Here is a 22,117-nt window from a genome sequence, read left to right as displayed (position 1 = left end):
GAAATCAAGGGGCTTTTAGGCAAAGATGTAGAAAATAGGAGTAACAGTTCTTTACTATTATATATCTGTATGTGTATAACCAGTCAAACAAACAGCAATAACTATGGCAGTACCAGCAAACAGAACCACAAACCCAGTGCCAGCCTTCTCGGCTGTCAGGCCCTTTCCCCTCGGGTGCAGTTCCGCTCGCAGCCGGCAGGGGCGCTGGCGGCTCCCGGTGAGCAGGGCAGGTGCGATGGTTCCCCCGCGGCTGCAGGGGGCGCTCCGGAGCGAGCTCGGGGAGCACGCGGCACTGGCGGCCTGGGATCCCGGGAAGGGATGGGACAAAGGCTTCACAAACCCCTGGGCAGCCGATCCCGGTGTCCGGCCGGACTCTCGGGAACAGCAGGCTGGAACGGCAGGGACAAGCACAAATCCCGGGTGGGAGATGAGGTGTATCCAAGCGGGGAACCCCCCGGAGGCCTGGGCAGGCAGGGCGAGCAGGGCTACAGCGCAGCGAAGGCTCGAAGCAAGGGCGGAGGCAGGGCAGCCACAGCCCGGCTCCCAGCGGGGCAGGGAAGGCGGGCTTGGGATCCCAGGGTTTCTCTGGCAGAAGGAAATGAAGCAGCCCAAGAAGCAGCCTCCCTCTCTGTCCAAACGCCGGAACCAACTGTCCACACACCCAGGTGAAACAAAAGAGTAGCCAAATGCACCCCGCCTCAGTAGCCAGGTTTTTTGTTTTTCTTAAATACCCAGCAATTTGTCCCCCTAGCAACACATATGGGGAAAATTCCTTTAACAGAAAAAAACCCCAGGAGAACTCCTAAAACCCCAACCGGAAGTTGGTCTGCTATCCAGCCCTCAGCTTTTGCTTTATGTTTGGGACAAGAGGAACAGGCCTGTCATGCTGACCTCATGGCTGGGAAAGATTATGGAACAGATCACTTGAGTGCCATCTGTTGGGGTTTTAGTTTAGTCTCAGGTTTTTTTTTCTGTTAAAGGAATTTTCTCCCATATGCATGTTGCTAGGGGACAAATAGCTGTACTTAAGAAAGACAAAAAGGGAGTGGGGCGGGCCTGGCTACTTTTTTGTCTACACCTGGGTGTGGGGGCAGTTCGCTCTGAGCGTCCGGAGAGAGAAGCTGCAGAGAAAGGAGCTGCTGCTTCTTTCTTTTTGGCCGTTCTTCTCTTCCTGCTGGAAACAACGCCGGGACCCCAAAAGCCGCTTTTCCTGCCCTGCTGGAGGCCGAGCTGTGGCTGCCCTGCCTCACTGCTGCTGCTTCGAGCTTTCGCTACGCTGTAGCCCCGCTCGCCCTGCCTGCCTGGGCATCCGTGGGGTTCTCCCATCTGGATACATCTCGCCTGCCACTTGGGATTTGTGCTCGTCCCTGCCGCTCCAGCCTGCCGCTTTGGCCTGCTGCTCCCGCCTGCCGTTTCCAGCCTGCTGTTCCTGAGAGTCCGGGATCGGCTGCCCAGGGGTTTGTGAAGCCTTTGTCCCATCCCTTCCCGGGATCCCAGGCCGCCATTGCCGCGTGCTCCCCGAGCTCGCTCCGGAGCGCCCCCTGCAGCCGCGGGGGAACCATCGCACCTGCCCTGCTCACCGGGAGCCGCCAGCGCCCCTGCCGGCTGCGAACGGAACTGCACCCGAGGGGAAAGGGCCCGACAGCCGAGAAGGCTGGCACTGGGTTTGTGTGTGCTGTTACTGCCATAGTTGTTGTTGTTTCGTTTGACTGGTTATATACATATACATATATATATATTTAGTAAAGAACTGTTATTCCTATTTCCCACATCTTTGCCTAAAGGCCCTTGATTTCAAAATATAATAACTTGGAGGGAAAAAGGGTTATATCTGCCACTTCAAGGGGGGGCTTCTGCCTTCCTTAGCAGACACCTGTCTTTCAAACCGAGACACCATCACATGGCATGTGCAGGACAACCAGGGGATTAGACCCAGCCAGCATGTGTTTGTGAAAGGCAGATCATCTTGTCCAACCTGATCTCCTTCTATGACCATGTGACCCACACAGTGGATGAGGGAAAGGCTTTGTTTGTTGTCTACCTGGACTTTACGCCATTTGACACCATTTCCCACAGCATTCTCCTGGAGAAACTGGCTGATCATGGCCTGGATGGGAGCACTCTTCACTGGGGATAAAACTGGCTGGACAGCTGGGCCCAGAGAGTGGAGAGGAATGGAGTTACATCCAGCTGGTGGCTGGTCCCCAGTGGGGTTCCCCAGAACTCAGTACTGGGGCCAGTCTTGTTTAATACCTTCATCAGTAATCTGGACAAGGGGATCGAGTGCTTCCTCAGCCATTTTGCAGATGACACCAAGCTGGGCAGGAGGGTAGGAGGGCTCTGCAGACAGGTGTGACCAGGCCACACTGATGGGCTGAGGTCAATTGCGTGAGGTTCAACAAGGCCGAGTACCGGATCCTGCCCTTTGGTCACAACAACCCCAGGCAGCGCCACAGGCTGGGGCAGAGCAGCTGCAAAGCTGCTCGGTAAAAAAAGACCTGGGCGTGCTGGTCAGTGGTGGCTGAACATCAGCCAGCTGTGCCCAGTGATGTGCTATTTCTCCAGTGTCCGAGAAAAGGGACAACAAAATATGCTGTATCAATCTGTGCCTGGTCTTTATAAATGAAATATTATAAACTTGGGGAGTTGTACTTAGTCAAAGTACTTTTGAATTACTGTATAAATTTTTATATAAAATGGCGAAGTTATGTACAAATATACAGAAATACATTTGTATAAATTATATAAATGTAAATAACAGCCCTTATTTATGTAGTATAATGTAAATAATAGTCCTTACTTTAAATTGAAATTTTCATTTCACTACAGAGGTGATGTTTATTCAGAATGTCTTCAGTGAAAGTTGAAAGTTATGTGATTACTACTTGTTTGATATGGTTTTTTTGCCTCTTGCTTATAGATCTGGATGACACTGAACAGAATGAAAAGCTGAAGTTTAGTATTGTCATGAGGCTTCCTGAGGTAACTAATGGCTTTGGATATAATTTCTTGGATTTTGGAATTGATAGGAAATGCCTCCTTATACAGAGGGTCCAACCAATGAAAGATTCAGCTGTAATTCAAATAGAACCTGATTCAAATATAACCAGAACATCCATAGTTTCTTCATCTGCTGCTCCTGGCCTGTAGGATACCCTGATAACTTAAATTATAAATTTGTCCATAGTGTTTTACCAAGCCTTCAGTACCCTACAGGAGTCAACAAGACTGACACTGTTCTGCTGAGTACTCATCTCCATAAAGCAATGAGGATTTAAAGAGAGTTTATGGGAGTTTTGTGTGGGGTTTTTAGCATCCACAGGACCTTCCGCACTTGTGACCTCTGTGTTTGGTTCCATACACTTAAAAAAATATGTTCAAAAGCTGGTAGAGTAAAAGCTGTAAAATCCTACTGTACCACAGCTTTGTGGCAGGGATGAATTACAAGATCTCCCCTCAGCTAAACCTCACAGTCTCATCTATTCACAAGGTGACTTGTGTAGCCACAGGCTAGAGCTGATTACTGGTGCTTCATAAAATGTTCTAGCAGAATGCGAGATGCACTCCTCCTTCTCCCCTTTTGCTCTTAGTGCACAGCACAGGACTGCAGGGGAAACACAAGATGTCAGGGAGCAAAGGAACACCAGGGATCCCCCTCGGGGAATGCCTCGCTGCAGAACAGGCTTTTCTCCACATAAATTGCCCATTGTTTGCTCAATATTAAGCTCGTAAGCTTTCACTTAGAGTTCAAACGGCCAGAAGTGCCGCTGGCGTTTTCCTTCAACAAAGGCTTCTTTATTTGGCAGCCGTTTTTAGAAAGGGTAGAGAAGGAGATCTCCACAGGATGTTCTTTGTCCTCTGTGTCTTGTTTTGGGCCAGGGCTGGTGAGCTGGGGTCAGCACAGGGCCCCTGAGCTGCCAGCCCCAGGCCTGGTGGGTGGGGAACTCCATTCCAACCACGCTCTGACGTGAAGGGCTGAGCTGGGAGAGATTTAGGGAACAACTACTGCTAGCTATGCACAGTAGACCAGTGCTTTGTTGTATCTATTTACAGCGTTGGGAAAAAATGCTGGGAATAGTCTGTTTGCCAGAAAGGTCACTTTGGGGTGACTCAGACTATTTTGAGCAGGTTACATGCAGTGGATGACTTCAATTTCATCAGAAGCAAGGATTTAAGCACCATTAAACTGTACAGCATTTACTAAAATGAACAGCTGTCTGCATTGCGGTGCAGCTGAAGGGGAGGGACAGGGGAAGATCTACACAAGGAAAATAGCAGAAGGTGGAGCTAATTTCAGTGTGTTCCTATTCTTTTGCTTATTGGTTGGGATTGGAAGCTTTGGGAAACCTGGTTTTGAATCTCTTTTTGCCCCGGGAATGTAAGTCAATGTTATCAGTTTCCAGGATAACAGGATCGAAACTTCTGTTCCCAGTATCTTTCCTTGTCAGCGTTCGGCTTGTCTAAGCTTCCTTAGACTGAGCCTGAGAAGCCCTGTCCTGAATGAGCCTTGAGGAATGGGGCATCTACATTATTCTCTGGGGGAAGAATAGATTCAAATCAGTCACAGTAAAGGATAAAGATTCAATTAATACTTAAGTACATGGAACAGTGGCACTGGGACAGACCAATTGAGGTGAAGACCAAGCGACGAGGTTTTGATTTCCCACATTTTGGGAGCATATTGTGATCTCTTAGTTACTGGCTACAAAAGGAAGGCTCCATGGCTTCCTTCCATCAGAACATGATAACCTCTTTGTCATCAGGGTCTGAAAGCAAAGCACATCTGCATTACAGGGTGGGTTTTGTGTCAGGTTTTTTCTCAATTTTCTTAAGTTTCCATTGTCTCGTATTTATGTTCTCAGGTTTTTGGGGTTTCTTTTTGCTTACTAGGCTCTTGGTCAAAAGGTCCGCCAGTACTGGAATCATCCAATAAATGCAAATTTAATTGCACGGAAATATGTGAAACTTTTGCTTGAGAAGCTGGGAAACAGGCAGGTAAGGGCACAGAGGCCGTGTTTTTAAATCTTATGCTTTGACAGTGTTGAGATTCCTGAGCTTTCTGTGGACTATAACACACTAAAGAAACACTGAACCTTGGTACTGTGTGACTTTGTGAACTAACCTGAAATGGTCTCCCTTGTAGTGCAGCAGGCCTATCCCTGAGAGACTCTCAGTCCCTGTGGAGTTTTTGCCACTGAACTACCTGGCTAATATGTTGACAGAGATAGAGAATCAAGGTAATGTTAATTCTGTACTTTGGAAGACCAGTGATCGTTACCCTCTGATGCTCACTCAGATGTATTCTGCCTATAGTGACATAATTGAGTTATTAGAACTTCAGTGATGTCTGAACACATAGGTTTGGTTGTCTTTTTGCTGAAGGAAAGTGTCAGGGGCCAAGATTCTCCATGTATGGGGAGAATACGTTCTCCATGTATTCCTCCCCCTGCTATCTGGGGAGGAAAGAGAGTTAAACCATGTAGCATTATATGAGCATGTGTCCTGGGTCATTTAATGCACTAGTACCAACACAGCCACTGTGCTTCAGTCTGGGTTTGGATCTCCAGTGTTGAATTGGTTTGGAAGTCCAGCCTCCAGAGAGTCTTCCCTCTGTGTGGGATACAATTGACTCACATCCCACTGATAGGACAGTTTTTGCCATGGATGAGCATCCAAAAGGCACCACTGAAAGCTGTAGGTATTTTGGGTACGTGAAAACACAGTCCTATTAGCCCTTATCTTTTGGTATTGTAGATGAAGCTGTTTAATAGATTGCAGGACTGTAAGTGTACAGAAGCATGTACAATTTTGTAAATACTTCCTTACCATGTTTCTCTAGGTGTGCATCCACATGAAAAACAAGACCATGTAAATGTAAGATTTGTAGAGGAAACAGCACTCAAGCACACTATGACACTTCTGGGCCTCAAATATTCCTGAAATACCGTGCTGTTGAAGAAGGCTGTCAAACTGTGGTGCCTCTGTAAAAGTATTCATTTAAATGCAATGTTGTTTCCCAAATAACCTGCAGTTTTGGGTAGCTGCCAGTACTGACATGAGCTACTCAAAATGGTGTTTGGTCCAACATACTGAGGTTGAAATTACTGACTTCTAGATAAATCCTAGAGAAATGCATTTGACATAACCTCAGGTTTGAAATTTATCTGTGGTTTCATTTTGAAGTGGTCAGAGAAGTGGAACAACAGCGGGTATCAAAACACGCTGTGAAAATTGGTATAAATGTCACTTCTTTTAACAAGACAATGCTAGAAAAGGCAGTCCAGTTGTACAGTAACAAGAACCAGTAACTGTTTACTTGGATTAATAAAAGGATTTCTTGGTGTGTTTGTGTAAAGCAGGTAAGAATAACAAATGACTTTTTATGTCAGGCATGAGTAAGGAGGTATTCATTCCTTGTGGTGGTGTCTGTTACCTTACGGTACTTCTGCTTCTGGAGCTGCATTCTAATATTTTCACTTGTGTAATTAGCACAAAATATAATCTCCTTAAAGTGCATGTGACAGATTTTGTTGGGAGTTTGTTTGTTTGTTTGTTTGTGGGGTTTTTTGTTGTTTTTTAAAGATATGTATAATATATTGTAAGCAATATAGGATAAGAAAAAAGCTTTAGAAATTTATTTTAACAGTGGCTTGGACAGAGTTTTACATAATTCTTTTTTACAACTTCTAGTGTTACAGTTCAAACCTCAGCTTCAGAAAGAAATTAGGCAGGCTGTTTTTCCTTTGTTTTCAACTTCTGTTCATATGTAACTGAGCCAGTGTTGTTTGTTCTTTTGTTTTAAATTCTGAACTGTGACATTAATTTAAAATGGTAATAGCAATTTGCTACACAGAGAAAATTGCCAAGTTGTGCCATGCAGGATTTCTGCAGCCTTTATTGGATTTTATGAAAACTACAAAATTCCAGACTATTAAACTAGAGAAACTCATCAAATTGGATATATTTGGGAGGTTTTCAAAACAACCTCTGATATTCTCTTTGAGTAGTTTCCATTGATGCTCCCTGTTCCTTACCAGTGAAATAAAAAGATCCAGTTCCTGGGAGTGACTTGGCAAGCTCATGGTCACTCCCTTGTCATTGCCATCTGTGAAGGTTTAGCTGTCTCAGTGACTGCAGAGTGGGAAGGAATATTTTTTTCAATATAATTAGAATTTCTCTGGGAATTGTAAATTCCAGTCCCAGACTGCAGAAAGCCATGTTGGTTGGTGTATGTGTATAAGTGGTGGTTACTTTGTATTATATTAATAACAAGAGATTTTCTAGCCTGTTCTTTTTAATGAATGTATTATAACATATCTTCAAATGCAATAAAACTTCACCTGGAAAAAAAAAAACAAGCATAGCATGAGGATCACTCACTTTTCTTAACACTTGGAAATACTGCACTGCATTTGGGATACCAGGAGAATGGAGCCTGGATCGCCGACTAGTTAGCTATGCTTTTGGCATGAACAAATACTTTGTTTTCAGTATGGAATTTGGCTGAACACCTACAGATCTTCCTTCAGTGCAGTGTAAATGCTGCTGACTCTTGTGATCCAGCAGCTGGTGCTGGTGTCTCCTGCTTCAGGTGCTGTCTGTTCAGATTTCAAGTAGCTTTGCAGGAGGCTTTTTGAAATGTCTGGGACTCGAGCTGGGCTCACTTGGTCTGAGGGGAGCCACGTGGGGCTGCAGCAGCGGGAGCCTCCCCTCCTCCGGGATAGCGGGGGCATGGCGGGGTACTGCACCTTGTTCCTCCTCTGCAGGGTGCTGTCAGAGAAACACAGCTTGGTCACACAGGGGTTGTGTGCTTTAAAACTCCAGTGCTCTCCCGAGCCAATGTACAAAATCCATGACAAAGGAAACACCATTAGTCTAATCCCTGGCAAGGCAGGAAAGCTGAAATGGTATTAAAAGGAAAGCATGAGGTTTTGACCTTGCAGATGCGAGTTTGTCCTTTTAAATAGTAGACAGTGTGAGCCCGTCATACTTTTGTTATTTGTCAAGGAAACAGATGAGACGAGCTATTAAAAGCTGTAATAATTGTGCACAGAACATCTGAGGAACAATTCTGTTCTTGAACATAGTTACTGCAGTGAGCCTTTATCCACAGCACTGAAAGGAAACTTGAGTCACAGCATGAGAAGATGTTTCATGACAGAAGTTTCTTATTCTAAACCATTATTATTCTGTAGGAGCTCTCTGCTCTGGGATCACTGACCATCTCAAGGACAGAGGCAGTGTCCAGCAGGGTAGGGTTTGAAGCACTGTTTGCCATGCTGTCCTGCCTACCTCAGTGTCTTACCCAGCAATCCAATTTCTTGCTGCTTCCGATCTGATGCTCATTGCATCTTATATGTGGGAGATGCTAAACTTACTTCTCCTGAACCCTACACTCCACATTTTGCAGCTTTTCCTTGAAATCCAGTGAAAAGTAGTATTCCACTGATGGCTGTCCTGCCCTTCAGCCACAAGATAGTTACACAAACTACTTTTATAATCAAAGGTGAGGCTTCTAGTATATGATCTCCTCAAGATTCAATGACCAGCTCTAAGCAGTGTTGCCAGACTAGTGTTAAAATTCCACAAACCCACTGTAGTAGTTTTCTCTGTCTGTACTGTCATCTGCACTGGCTCTTGGAGCTCTTGCAATGTATGACAAAAACTTACTTTAGCTCTGGCTTCAGCTGCTACGTTTTGCATCTTCTCACTGTGTACTATCTTCCACCGTTTCTTTTCTGCTTCTATAGGAGCGGGAAGGCCTTGACTTATTGTCAATGAAGCAGTCATCACAAATTGCTCTTTGTCTCTGATTTCCTGCTGGAGTTTAATGGCAAGCGCTTGCTGCATGGATAACTCTGCAAAAAGAGCCCTTATCTCCAGGGTTTTGTCATTTATCTTCTTCTGCAGTTCGTTGGTCTGCAATGCAAAACATCTGCACTGTAGTTAGGGCTTCCCTTTAGGCACTCGCTGGGCATGATACTTGGGGCAGCATTAGGCATGTGAAAATAAGTCCAACTTGACAAGGTTTTAAACAGTGGTTGAATACTTGAAAATGACTTAATTTTTGTGATCACTTAGAATGAAAGAAATTGGCTGCTCAAGAAATCACAGTTACTCCAATACAAGAAAAGCACATTTGTCTTTGCTTCTTGTCCTTTTCAGCTGGACAGTAAAACTCCCCCAGCCCCCAAAGGCTTGGGATCCCAATTCTCTTTGAGTTTATGCATAATTAACTTTGTAATAAAGCTGGAATAAGCCAAATTACTACAAGATAATTGAGTAATAACGCTGATGCAGGGGCTATGGGTTGTGACATTATCCTTGGAAGGGGGACAAACAGAAAAGGAATGTGACAAGAATCCTTGAGTCTCACTGAAGATGATTTTAAAAAACCAACAAAACTTAAATACTCTTTAAGTGACTAATAGGGAATTGGGAGAGTCAAAGCACTTGTGAATGCAACTTTTGGCACACTGCCATTCTTACAGTAATTTATTAGCCCATGGCCATCATTTCACAAACACAGTTATCAACCATGATATTTCTGTGTGTATTTAAAATTAATTATTAAAAAATTGTTTTGAGCTTTCATGTGTGCCAAACCTAACATCTAAGGAAAAAAATTCTACTCTGGCCTTGTTTTACATTAATTACTTAGCATTTTTTTTCTGACTTTCCCTCAGCTCTGCTCAATTTGCAGCTTTTTCATTAGGAATATGGGGGCTAGGAGCATTTTTGGTCTTTCCCAAACAATATTACTGGCAGTTAAAAGCAAATAGCTATAATTATATTTTTAAAACTGTATTGGAAACCATGTTTCCTGTGTGATTCTCCCTACCTGAACAACAAAAGTACTTTGAGCCAGATACCAAGTTCAACTTTTTGTATGTTGGAGTAGAATTTACCTGGCCTTCCTTTTTTTTTTTTCCCTTTATTTTCTTTTAGCCTTTGACATGTTTGTTGTAGAAAAGCTGTTAAGTATATTTGCAAAATGAGGATCCTACAAAGTTTCTAAGCATCTACTTCAGAAAGTCCTAATCCTATATTTGGTGAAAGGTGCAACTTTCTTTTTAAAAGCAAGTACATTCACTATTCATGTCTGTAATTTCTGAAGACTAATTTATGATTTGCCTATCAACATTGCCAGCCACTTTTGTAATTTGCAAGTGAATCACCTCTGCCCAGATACTGTTTCATTCTGTACAGGCTGGCAAGCAGAGTGTGCAGTGCCCTTCTTACCCTCCTGGTGAACAGCAGCATGTCCTGCTTGCCGTTCTCCACCATGGCACGGATTCTGTCCGTCAGATCGGAAATGTTCTCGCAGAGAAAATCTATCTTCAGCAGTCTCTGCTCCTTCTGCAGCAGCTCTGCCTCAATCTGCAGTAAGAACGAAGACACGGTGTAAGGAAAGGACAGGGGAAGGGGCAGCACAAAGTGTTCTGTGATTGCCTTGAGCTGCTGAAATAATACCAGTGAACAGCCATAAAAAACCAGCTTCACCATTAGTTTTCTCAAAACTTATGCCCTCTCTGCCAAATAGCAGGCCCAGATTGGTTCAGTTGGTTACTGTCAGTCATACAATTCTTCCATATCAGACCATGCCCTTTTGGGGGCAGGGGTTTATACCATTGTCACTGCCTTACTGTGCTTTTCTTGAAAGCAATGGAGCTTTTTTCTAGTCATCATTTTTTTTTTAATCTTCTGGTTCCTTGAGTCACACCATAATGGAAGGTTTCAGCTCTTGCTTTAAATACTTTTTCCCTCCTCATGCTAAAAAAAATATGGGCTCGATAAACAAATGACAACTACAATGACTTTAAATCCCAAGGAGATTGAAATAGACATTTAAAGTTATCATGACTCCAAGAAATGTTTCTTTTTAAAGTGCAGGGTGGTGATAGCAGGCTGTGTTGTGGCCTGCTTGGCTATGCAGAGCTCCCTCCTGTCAAGGAATATGGGACAGTAAAGCAAAAAGCTCAGGTAATTCAAGCAGTTATGCTCAGGGTCTGTCTTTACAAATTGGACTTCAAAAGAAGGACTCCGAGGTGTGCTCAGAGCTTGCTGTTACTGCCCTCACACCTTCAGAACCTTTTGCGAATCCCCTCCAAACACTGAATGCAGCGGGAGGAGTTTTGTGCTTCTGTAAATGGGACAGACAAAACTATATAAGAAAATGTTCCTTTACCTTCTTCCCCTCCATACCGAGGGCTCTGAAACTGGCTTTCCACTGGACCTAATGCTTCCCTTTGAAGTCTCTCAGGGCAGTCACCAGCAGTGCTGCAGTCAGGTGTTAGCTGCTGGGCTGGCCTGGCTGCTGCTTCCACCAAGCTCTGTTCAGTGGTTCCTTCTTCATCAGGGAAGCAAAGCAGTAGAGCCCAGCCCTGACAAGGGGGCAGTGTTTGATTCTGTGCCACACAGGCAGACTTTGTTAAGAGGCTGGCAGGTCTGCCTCTTGCTCACAGCCCATGGATAGTGCTAGAACAGCTCACTGCCAATTACCAAAGACTGTTAGCAGTTTATTATTCTGCATTTATCTCCTACTCTGCTGCCTTTTCTGTGCCTTCCCCTAGTGAGGTGGGTCTGCACTGAAGTGCCAATGATGTGAATGGAATCAGCAGAGGATGCTGCAGAGTCAGGGGTACCTGACACACCCCTGCCCTCCCCATCCTCTCCTGGAAGAAGTCAAAATGTCCCATGTCCAGTTGACCTGGAAAGCAGACACTGGGATGGAGTTCCAAATAGCCAATCATGACTTTAATTCCTCTCACAGAAAATTTATTTTGAAAATAAAAGACACTATTTGCGTTTTGTAAGAGGCCAAGCACAGCAGGATAGCTCAGGATGTGGGAAGTGACATTACCTGTTCAATCCTTTTGAGCAGCTCAGGTGGAGATGGGTCCTTCCCTCCCATTTCTTGCTTTCTGCTCTCATTTGTGGCATCACCATGGTTTTCCTCAAGCTGTTTAATCTTGTCCTTGCACTGGGAATACTAGCAAACAACGAGCCTCAACAGTTATTTATTCCCACCAAACTTATCATCAGATCTTGGTTTGGAGACTTCAACAGACAAGGTTTTCTTGTACTGGGAAGGAGGGCAGGTAACACAGAAAATTATGAATCATTTTTACATTTTCTTGTAAAAGGGAACTACAGTGTGACAGTTGCAGGACAGAGGAAACCCTGCTGTTTGACAGAAATTGAGTTCCACCTGTTTCTTGGTCCTCGGGCTACTTTTTGGTTTTTATCCTCAGGAATACAATAGAAGGCCCTGCTTCCCTGCTGGTTAGCACTGAAAGTCTCATCCCTACAGGCATCCAAGTTTTCTACACTAACATTCCCAGGCATGCGTCCTGAAGTGACTCAGTGGTGACACTGAGCAGTGTGGTACCCTCGGGACTCACAGAGGCAGGTGTTGCCTGACCTTTCTCGTGTGAGACTTTCCCATGGAATAACACTTCCCAGAACATGCTAGAGGGACATCCAGGGTCAACATAAATACTCGCTGAAGGAGTCACTGGGGCCATTTTTTCATGTTTGGACTTGCAAGACTGACAGTGGCAGGGCTGTGTGCTCTGATGTGCACCTGGCTGTCTGTCAGTGAGCTGACATTACACTACCCAAATGTAAATGTTAACCATCCACTGCAGGTGATGATTGATTATGGAAATACGCAGTCATAGGCTCTCAAAGTTATGAAGAGTCACCAAAATATAAAGTAAATGTTTAGATGTTGCCAGGATGAGGTTTGTCACTGGAAGCTAACAAGTAATATTTAACCACAAAAGAGAAAACTGACAGATATTCTCAGGTGGCAGGGGAACATTACCAGAACTCTTAAATATTTATTTTCCTAGTAAAAAAGCACCACACAACTCACCCCTGTACACTAAAAGCAGCTAAAGTAAAAACCTTAGATGAGTGTAATGAACAATTTCCTCAGCAAACCATGATTCTGAACATAGCTAGGTACTGGAAGTTATATTTTGCTAACAAATAGCTAAAACTCAAGCCCAAAAATACACAGAGTGGAAGAATGTAAAAGCAAGGCCAGTACAAACAGCAGGATGCAGTTATGCTTCCAGTGATCTTTTCTATCTGGGGCCAAATTTCTGAACCACTAACTCAGGGGAAAATGCCTTGTTGGAGGCAGTGGTATCTTAATGAGATTAGGGGCAGCTCACCAAGGAAAATTTTTCAGGACTGAATAGTTAATTTAGAGAAGGACTATTGCAGCAAAGCCACTGTCCAAAAAGCCATAAAAAATTTCATGTTAAATGTAAGTACTAGCCTTACTTTTAAATGCAATATGAATTGGAAGTGATCAGATGAAAGCCAATCCAAAAGTATCAAAGTGGATTTAGAGATAACCATGTAATTCTGTGTCTGCTTAAGTAACATGACTACAGGCATCTTTCTTTATATTTTTCCTAATTTGTAGTGTTTTCCTTGGACAAGACTTTATCTAAGTTATAAGAGATTCTAAGTCTTAAATTTTTAAAAAATCCTTTTCTTTCTTTCTTTCTTCTTTCTTTCTTTCTTTCTTTTTTCTTTCTTTCTTTCTTTTTTCTTTCTTTCTTTCTTTCTTTCTTTCTTTCTTTCTTTCTTTCTTAGAGTGGATTTGATACAGGGAATAGGAAAAGGCTCTAGAAGAGAGGCTACTTGGATTGTAATCAGTCAGGATTGATTGACTGTTGAAGGATGAGCACACAGGAGAGAACACTTGTTTAGATAAAGCAACTGGTCTGAAAAAGTGGACATTGGGTCCTTTTTTTAAAATCTCAGAGAAAGTAGGTGAGGTATGTACAGCACTAGAAAAGGGCAAATACAAGACCTATTTTAAAAAAGGGCAGGGATGGAGCTATGGAACCACAGATCACTTTCTGAAGAATAAATCTGGAACACATTATTAAGTTTTCTTTGTAGGTATCAAGAAGAGAAAAAAGATAGGGATAACAGCCAACATGGATGTGTTGAGTCATGCCAAACCAGACCAATGTCTACTATGATAATTTCACAGGTGTACGAATGACAAATAGTCGTTCTGATTTTTATACAGCTTCAATATTTCATATTATATTCTCATAAACAAGAAAACAAATGGACTCTTGATGAAAATATGCAGTAAATACCTCATCAGTAGAATGAGGTTAAGCTCAGAGAGGTTGCAAGTATTTTTTGGAAAAGATTCAAATTCAAAATTACCTTGGTCTGAAAAAAGGTCTGAACCAAAAAGATAATAGTAAATAAAAAATGTAAGTTGCTACATGTAGGCAGGAAAAATTGCCTGTACAAACACAGAATCAAAGTCAACTGGTTGGATGCCCTTTCTTTAAAAAAAGGTCTGGTTGTTACATACATTTACATGAAGATGAATCACTGTGTCTCGTCAAGAAAGGTGCCACCATACCTGGATGCATAAGCAGGAAGGTAACCTGCAAGATGCCTGCATGAATCCTTTCACTGTCAGCCACAGGTACCAGGTACTGCACCTCTAGACAAATAAAGACCATATTGCCAAAAATAAAAGAAATGCAGGACAAGAATGAGCTAAGAAAAATCTCTGAGAGCTGATTGAAAGAAACAAGGTTGTGTAGCCTAGCAAAAGGATGGGAGAGGAACATGATTAAAATCCTTCCGGAAAATGAAATGTTGCAGAAAGGAAAAGAATGGCCCGTTTGTCATGTCCCTGGAGAAGAGAATACAAACCAATATTCTTCCACCATAGCAAAAAAGATTCAGGCTAAAGGTCAAGGAAATCTTTCCACTGTTAAGGAAAGACTGGGATAGCTTGCTGGGGAAACTGGTTTGCCAGTGGTGGCTTGAAAGGAGAGCTTAGCCCTCTCAGGAATGACACGCAATCCAATGCTGGTGTCAGTGCAGATTGCCTAGACAAACTCTTTATCTCTCTACTAGTCCCATTATTCTATGACGATGATGATGTAGTCTGGAGATTTTCATGGGATTGTGCTAAAACCTGGACAAATGTTGTTGCCAAATGCCTCAAATAAACTGACAGTCCTTGTACATTGCCTGAACTCTAAGGCATGAAAGTCCCATCTATGTCACCGTGACAGCTCAGCAGGTCTACGTGTTGGACTAATTAATGACTAATGCTAAGTATTGCCCATTGATGGATGAAGGCAGATTAGTTTTTATGGGTCACTTCAGTCAGCAGGACCAGTCCCTTGATTTGCAGTCCCAATTAAAAGTTACATACTTTTATGCCCAGTCAAAACCACCTTACAGTCTCACCAGGTACTTTTTGTGTAAAGAAGTGCCTGTAAATATTTCTATTTTTAAATCTTTACATTGATGGTAACAAACCTACCTAGTCCATGTTACTAGCTCTTGCTTAGAAGAGGTCTGGTCCTGCTTCAGACGATGGTATATTTTTAGCTACACTATTCACCAATGTTTTGTGGAAATAGGCAGCTTCTGATGAAAAGCATACAAGTGGAACATACATCACTTTGATGATTAAGCAGCTCATATGGAATATAGGAGACCCAGGTGAAGTGTTTGTTTTTGCTGAATTGGCACACAGCCCTGATCTGGGCTTTTCCCCTTCTCAATGGGCACTACAGCTGCTAAGATTATGGGTCAGTTTTTGCAGTCTGTAAATATTTCTGATTTCAATTTTTTCATTGATATTTGTGAAAATACCTAGTCCATGTTACTTGCACTTGCTTCAAAGAGGTCTGGTATTGCTGAAGATTGAAGGAGGCAGGAAGGGTAGGAAAAGGGGAGGAAAAAAGAGGCACAGGTACAGGATTCAGCCTGCCTAATCCAGATGGTCTGTGGCCATGATAACTGAACAGAAGCTGAGTCAGATTTTAACATGGGGTCAAATCTGTAATCAGTACAGGAACTAGCAATTTGAATTTGGTAACCAACACCAGAATTCAGATTCGGCTCATGGTTTATTTAAATCATGGAGATAAAGCCAAACAATCTGAAACTTCTCATTGGACTTAATTCCTGTTGGCAGTGGGAGTATTAATGCTGGAATGGTTGAGCATAAGGACATGAATGAGTTAACAGCCAGTTTGAACCATGTAATATTTAGTAATCACAGCATCTAGTTAAATTTTAAAGGTTGGTAACCGATTATTTGCCACTGTTCACTGGAAAATCCCTGACTTGGGAACATTTATTAAGACTACTGCATGTATAATATCACACCACTCTGTATTTTCCTACTTTGTACTTCTATGTCAACATTGCAAATAGATTTAAAGCACCTGCAACAATAGTGTCCCTTTAACAGTGATTTTAGGTTTCACATGAACTATCGTCATGAAGGAGAAAGTTGCAGGAATTTAGAACAGAAAAAGCAAAGTTTCATGATTGACCCTGTCAGTTCACAAAAATCATCTGCATTTTGCTACTACTGTATTTGACTCAGTGACCCTCATTCTCGTTTTAAACCTTACCTGAAAACTTTGGGGTCTTTTTGGATTTTTTTTCCTTTAGTCTTCTTCTTCTTTTTTTTTTTTAATACTGCCTTGATTCATTGTTTAAATCTGTGATGGCCCTGTAAAGTCCTTTGGGGCATGAATTGCATGAGGTATTGGACTATGTTTTATTCTTGTAACGGAGCATAAAATTTCTTCAAAAGGCCAGAAGTAAGAGAATAGTGCAAGCACTATTAAACAGTGAGTCACAGCTCCCATCGATGTGAGTTTGAAAGGCAATGGTACACCCTAATTTATGATTTTGTGCAGGCACTAACAGAGTATGTATGGGAAAAATTACCATCTGGAGATAAGGTCAAAAGTAAATGAGCCATTTCAGAAAACAAGGAAAGAATGTCCCAAGCACTGCAGTTTGTTAGCTGTTTAATGCTATTTTGTAACTAGAACTAAAACGTACACTGTTTTTGTGCAGAAGAAAATATATGTGGATTATATCATTGTAGGCAGCAGAGTTTCCAGAGTAGGCTCAGGGTCAAGTGTGAATTGAGTTATTATTTTAGAAATTTGATGGTCTAAGTGTATTTCCCACCCCTCCACCTACTCCATCAATACAGTATTAACAAATTTTATCTACAGTCCCATTTATCCCCCATGACTCCCATTCTCCAGCTTAGTCATACTGACATTTCAGACTATGGGGTGGGTTAGCTGGGATTCCATACCCAGGAAACATTTGGCATGTGTGAAACAAAGAGCATGAGCCTCTTTAAGTGTAGAAACTCACATATGTGAAGTTAAAAACATGTATCAGTGTTCTCCTAGACAGGTGTATTACTAAACTTGCTGTTTTAATAAACCTTGTACATCCAGATACATATTTTTCTATGAAATCACCTTAAATTTTAAAATACAGAATGATAGTAAAAAAAGGCTTCTTTTAACACCAACCTGTATCTGAAGTCTCACCAGATGTGCATCCAGGGCATTCCTCACTGGGAGCTCTTTAAAAAACAATTTAATCTCTCTTTTTTTCTCAGCTACCTTCAGCTTCAGAAAACTGATCTTTTCATCCATAACTTGCATCTTAATATCTCCATTTCTACACAACATCTCTTGCCTCTTTATTTTTTCATATAAAAGGCCTAGTTCTTCTTCTCGTTCTCTGAGCAAAAGACCACTGAAATAAGGCCAAAATTAAAAGATAATTTAAAAAACTTACTCATATTCAGTGTATTCCATTCAAGAGCACAAAAAGTGACCTTAAAAGATAGTAATAATCTGTGAAATTATATGAAGCTTTCACAAATATAATTTTAATCTAATGGCAGCATTTTAAATAAGTAACAAAATAATTGCAATGCTAAAATCAGGAAACAAACTCTTGGAAAGGTTACTCTTTTCTCTCACATAATTTTTAAGGTCTTCTGGCCTTCCACAGCATTTAAAAATGGATTAAGATCAGACAGTTTTAGATAATCTGCATTTTTGCAGATACCTTTTCTGTGCATAATGCACAAACAGAGCAGGAGGCTACAAGTTCTCAAGGCATTCAGTAGCCAAGCTACAGTATTTTTTGAATAATAGTTATAAAGAATGAGCATGATCACCAGTGGAGAAACATCCACGTAATGCAAAGCAGCACCAGCAGTGCAGTGAGGGGGACTGGTCAGCAAAACATTGCAGTGCCACAGACATTTAGCATTCCTAATGAGGAGTGCTCATAAGCTGAAAAATATTGTTGCTTCATGGATGCCAAAATTAAACACTACCTTAGATCAAATTTACAAACGTACCTCTCATTTTGTTGCTGAATAGCCCTTTCACATTTTTTGCGTAGTTGCAAAATTTCCTCTTCCATGTGTGTGGCTATAGTGGTAAGTCTGTCAACATTCAAATAATTTTCCTTTTCTTTATTCTCTAGCATCTCTTGTTCAACTTTGCAATAATCCTTTTTGATCAACTCTGTCATTCTCTCATTTTTTTTAATCTTCGCATACTCTTCCTGCAATTTTCTTTAACATAACAGAAATGTGGGAATGTTTTTAGTCCTTTCAATTTGAAACCAATTTCAGCAATTAATAGCAGAGCTTAAATTTATTTCTCAAGCACACAAGTGCTCCTCTATATCTCTGTTTCACAGAAGCTTTACAACAAGAAGAAAGACTCTCTGAGAGCAATTTTTCTTTGCAAGTTTTTCCAGCTTGAAAAGAGCTGGATTCTGGCTCAAGAAAAAAGTGCTATATAGGGAGCACTGCACTACAGCTCTTTTTTTCTCTAGTAGGTAGCCCAAAAAATAAAGTTCAAGAGCATAGGCATAAACTGTGATGAAAAGTCTTAATGTGTAGAAATCCTGCCTTTCTATTTAAAGAACAATGTTTGAATTATTTTGTGGTTGCAATTCAAAGTTCTCCAAATCTACTGTTTATAAAACATGTCACAGCATTAACACAAAAAAGAAAATTATCAGATTGCCCATTTGATAGATGAAAAAAATCATAGTGGAAGATAAGTGACAAAATCACATAAAAATAAAGAACAGATCTCATTTTTTCCAGCATCCTTGTTGATCACTGGATAATGGTCCTTCACTTAAAAGACAGATTCTTGTCACCAAATGGACTATTCTATCTCACAACACAGAAATTAGAGTTACTGCATTTGATCTGTGGTATCACTTCTGGGTCGAGACACAACATTTTCTAAACCAGGAAGATATTCGTGTCAACATACAAAAGAGGTAGTGAAAGGAGAAGCACAATCTCCTGATAAAAAACAGACCTGCAGATGAAATATCCTTCCCTCATGAGCTCCATCATTAAATTGCTGAATCGCTCTATACAGGGCAGGGAGCTGCTTCCTTTCATTTCCCCCACATGTATAACACTTTGAGTACCACAGCATATTACTGAATTGAATTAAACTTCTGTAAGCCAAGTTTCAGACTGAAAGTATGACAGTATTTCAGAAAGGCAATATGTTTTAAATATTTTCTGAAAAATACTTGTCTTACTTGGACTGATACTCTGTCCTCCAGATTGTATAGGTTGCAGTGAAGTCAGTGGTAGTGATACTAAAATCTACTACTGGGATTAAAAATATTTTTCATAGGAAAGAGAGTTACTGAAAATTCAATACCTCTGACTAGTTTTAAATCTAGGTTTGCAGAGCCCAAAATATTTGTTGGATCTGTACTGAGTAGGGACATCAATAATAATTGTATATTTCTGATACCTATACAATATTTATGTCTTATTAGCCTTTTTTTCCCCTTCTTTCATCACCTGGGAAGGCCTCAAAAATTTTGCCACAAAATGTCAGCCTGTACATCCTGACAAAATCACTTCAATCACTGAAGTTCCACTTCTTTTTTAGGTATCTCTAGCATGACTTTGAAATCAAACTACTAGGAGATTCACAATAAACACTTAGTGTATTCTTTCTCTGAGCAATTTTTTGGCACCAAATAATGAAGTTTGGGAAAAATCAAGTTATTTTTATCTACTCAGTTTTGGTTTTCCTGTTCTGCTCACATAGTTGGCTATTCACTGTCTCCATATTTGCCCAAGTACGGATTTCCAAGACATTGTAATTCTGTCTATATTGCAGAATTTCATCACTAAGATGACAAAAATATGGCAAAAAGATATCCCCACTAAATAATGGTGTAGAAAAAGAGAGCCACACGCACCAGGTATTCTGCCTCATTATCCTTGTTGTGAATGTAACCTTTCATTTTGTCTATGATTGCTTGGAAATTGAAACCACATTTTATCTGAAATAAATGTTATCTAATAAACTTCAATGTGAGTTTGAACCAAAATCTGTTCTAATTTGTTCTAATTTCATGATTAGACAGCCACATTCTTAGCTGGTGACTCCTTTAATAGTCCCATGCACACTTCATTGGGGAATCAAATATGTCAGACCTCTTCTTCTCTAAGGACAGCAAATATGAGTGCAATGGTGTTGAAACAGCATGATAATGGTAAACCTGAGAGGTGCAAGAACTGTGATATAAAGGATGGGAAAGTGAGAGAGTAGCCAGACAAACTTGAAAATTACTTTCTGCCAAGTAGTGATGTCCAAGCTAGTTGTGGAGTGTTAGTGGGATAAGAAATTGGAACAGGTTATGGAGGGATGTTTCTAAGTGCCTTTGTTTTAATCAGATTTTAAAAATCAGGATAATAACTATCAAGGATGATATGGACATAATCGAAGATGGAATAGATTCTCTCCTAAGATTTTTTCCAATCTTACATTTCTATAATTGTGAACTACAGTGTACTGTAAACTCACCTTTCCTTGTTTGCAACAGCATTCCTTAAATTTTCTATTCTATTTTCTAGCAATTTTACCCGGTTTTCAGCTTCCCTTGCTTTCCACTGAGCAGTACGCATCAATTGTATACAGTTTTCCTTTTCAGTTTGCATAAGGTCATACATTGTAGCAAATCCTTGGAGTCTGAAGAAATGAGATGTGTGAAAGAAATAATTGTTAGCATTTTATGCGTACATTACCTGGATAAAAGTTGCTTTAGAAGACTTTTTTTAGATCATGTATTATTTTCTTACTCTTTTTGGTTTTCTTTTTTCATCTTTTTACAGGTGATTAGTTCACGATCCTTTCTTTTTAGTTCCTTAACAACACTTTGGAGTTGAATCTGAAATTTAAATAATATTTAGTGAGCACTTTAGATATAGTAAAGAAATGTCTTTGAAGAAATTACTCAGGACAACTCTTAGATAAGAAAAAGACCGTGAGGGGACTTCATAAGAACTTTTTCTTATTAAAATGAAATGTTTTTATTACATAAAAAACAACATTAAAAAGCACAGTTTTTCCATTTATATTAAGCTTACAATTACTATTAGCAATGTAGATAATCTAATGCTGCATCTTAAATGCTTAGTTCCCTGTATCTGGAGTTCCACTGTTTCTACTGATCAGCCTGTCAATTCCATCACAATATAATTATTTGGCATATGAACCATTGAAACTGCACCTTTACAAATAAAATTTCTTTTTTACTCAATTCTGACTTTTAAGCAATCACTGATGTTTGAGCAGAATTGGGTTCTGTTAAGTCTCTGGACTTTTGATTCCAGTTGTGTTCAGTCCTCATAGCATAGGCCATCAATCTTAGATGGACAGGCCTTTTCTTCCCTCCCAGTGGTATCAGGAGGAGGAGATTGGTATTAGGGAAAGCTGGCGGATGATGGGTTGCAACTTTGGGCTTGTCTGTGTGTTCCTGAATTTGTATTATTTTAGTTGTTTTATTTGTTTATGGACTGATTTTTATTGAAGGTACAAAGCCTGACGTTTATTTTTATAGACAGTCAGAGTTTCCCAAGATGGTAGAAGAGTCGCTTATCTAATTTATCTGAATACAGACATACATTTTGGAAAAATAAATACCTTGTTCCCATATAGAAATTTGGTATTTAGTAAATTCTATGTGACACCACAGCACATGTCATGCCAGCAAAATGCAGGTAGCAAATACAGTGACTAGTCATAGGAAAAGTTTTCTTTCCCTCTTTCTCTAAATCAATATAATTATTTATGCCTTGAAATGTAACAGGAAAATAGAAATTTCTGCCTCTCCTGGGAATGAGTAGTAGTTCAGTTTATCTTCTAATGTTCATATATTTGTAAAATAAACCACACAGTTTTACTTCTGAGAATCTCAGGTGAGGTTA

At 40.9% G+C, this 22,117-nt stretch overlaps 2 protein-coding genes across 4 annotated transcripts in view; one reads left to right on the top strand and one right to left on the bottom strand.

Annotated features, from left to right (window-relative positions):
- Positions 1 to 7,278, top strand: part of GSAP (gamma-secretase activating protein) — a 47,065-nt gene extending 39,787 nt beyond the window's left edge. For all 3 annotated transcript variants that reach the window (XM_082280314.1, XM_082280313.1, XM_082280312.1), the window contains 4 exons: positions 2,921 to 2,982; positions 4,891 to 4,995; positions 5,144 to 5,237; positions 5,840 to 7,278. In XM_082280314.1, coding sequence (XP_082136440.1) covers positions 2,921 to 2,982; positions 4,891 to 4,995; positions 5,144 to 5,237; positions 5,840 to 5,940 — 362 coding nt within the window. In that variant the 3' untranslated portion in view covers positions 5,941 to 7,278. The remainder of the gene's footprint in view (positions 1 to 2,920; positions 2,983 to 4,890; positions 4,996 to 5,143; positions 5,238 to 5,839) is intronic.
- Positions 7,279 to 7,602: 324 nt separating this feature from the next.
- Positions 7,603 to 22,117, bottom strand: part of CCDC146 (coiled-coil domain containing 146) — a gene marked incomplete at both ends in the record, with an annotated part of 62,096 nt that continues 47,581 nt past the window's right edge. Inside the window, 7 exons of the mRNA XM_082280373.1 lie at positions 7,603 to 7,770; positions 8,671 to 8,919; positions 10,243 to 10,380; positions 11,864 to 11,992; positions 17,367 to 17,595; positions 20,715 to 20,879; positions 20,990 to 21,078. Coding sequence (XP_082136499.1) covers positions 7,603 to 7,770; positions 8,671 to 8,919; positions 10,243 to 10,380; positions 11,864 to 11,992; positions 17,367 to 17,595; positions 20,715 to 20,879; positions 20,990 to 21,078 — 1,167 coding nt within the window. The remainder of the gene's footprint in view (positions 7,771 to 8,670; positions 8,920 to 10,242; positions 10,381 to 11,863; positions 11,993 to 17,366; positions 17,596 to 20,714; positions 20,880 to 20,989; positions 21,079 to 22,117) is intronic.

The sequence above is a fragment of the Coloeus monedula genome (assembly GCF_965178545.1).
Source record: "Coloeus monedula genome assembly, chromosome: 4".
Lineage (NCBI taxonomy): Eukaryota > Metazoa > Chordata > Aves > Passeriformes > Corvidae > Coloeus > Coloeus monedula.
This window is presented reverse-complemented; position numbering and strand designations above follow the sequence as displayed.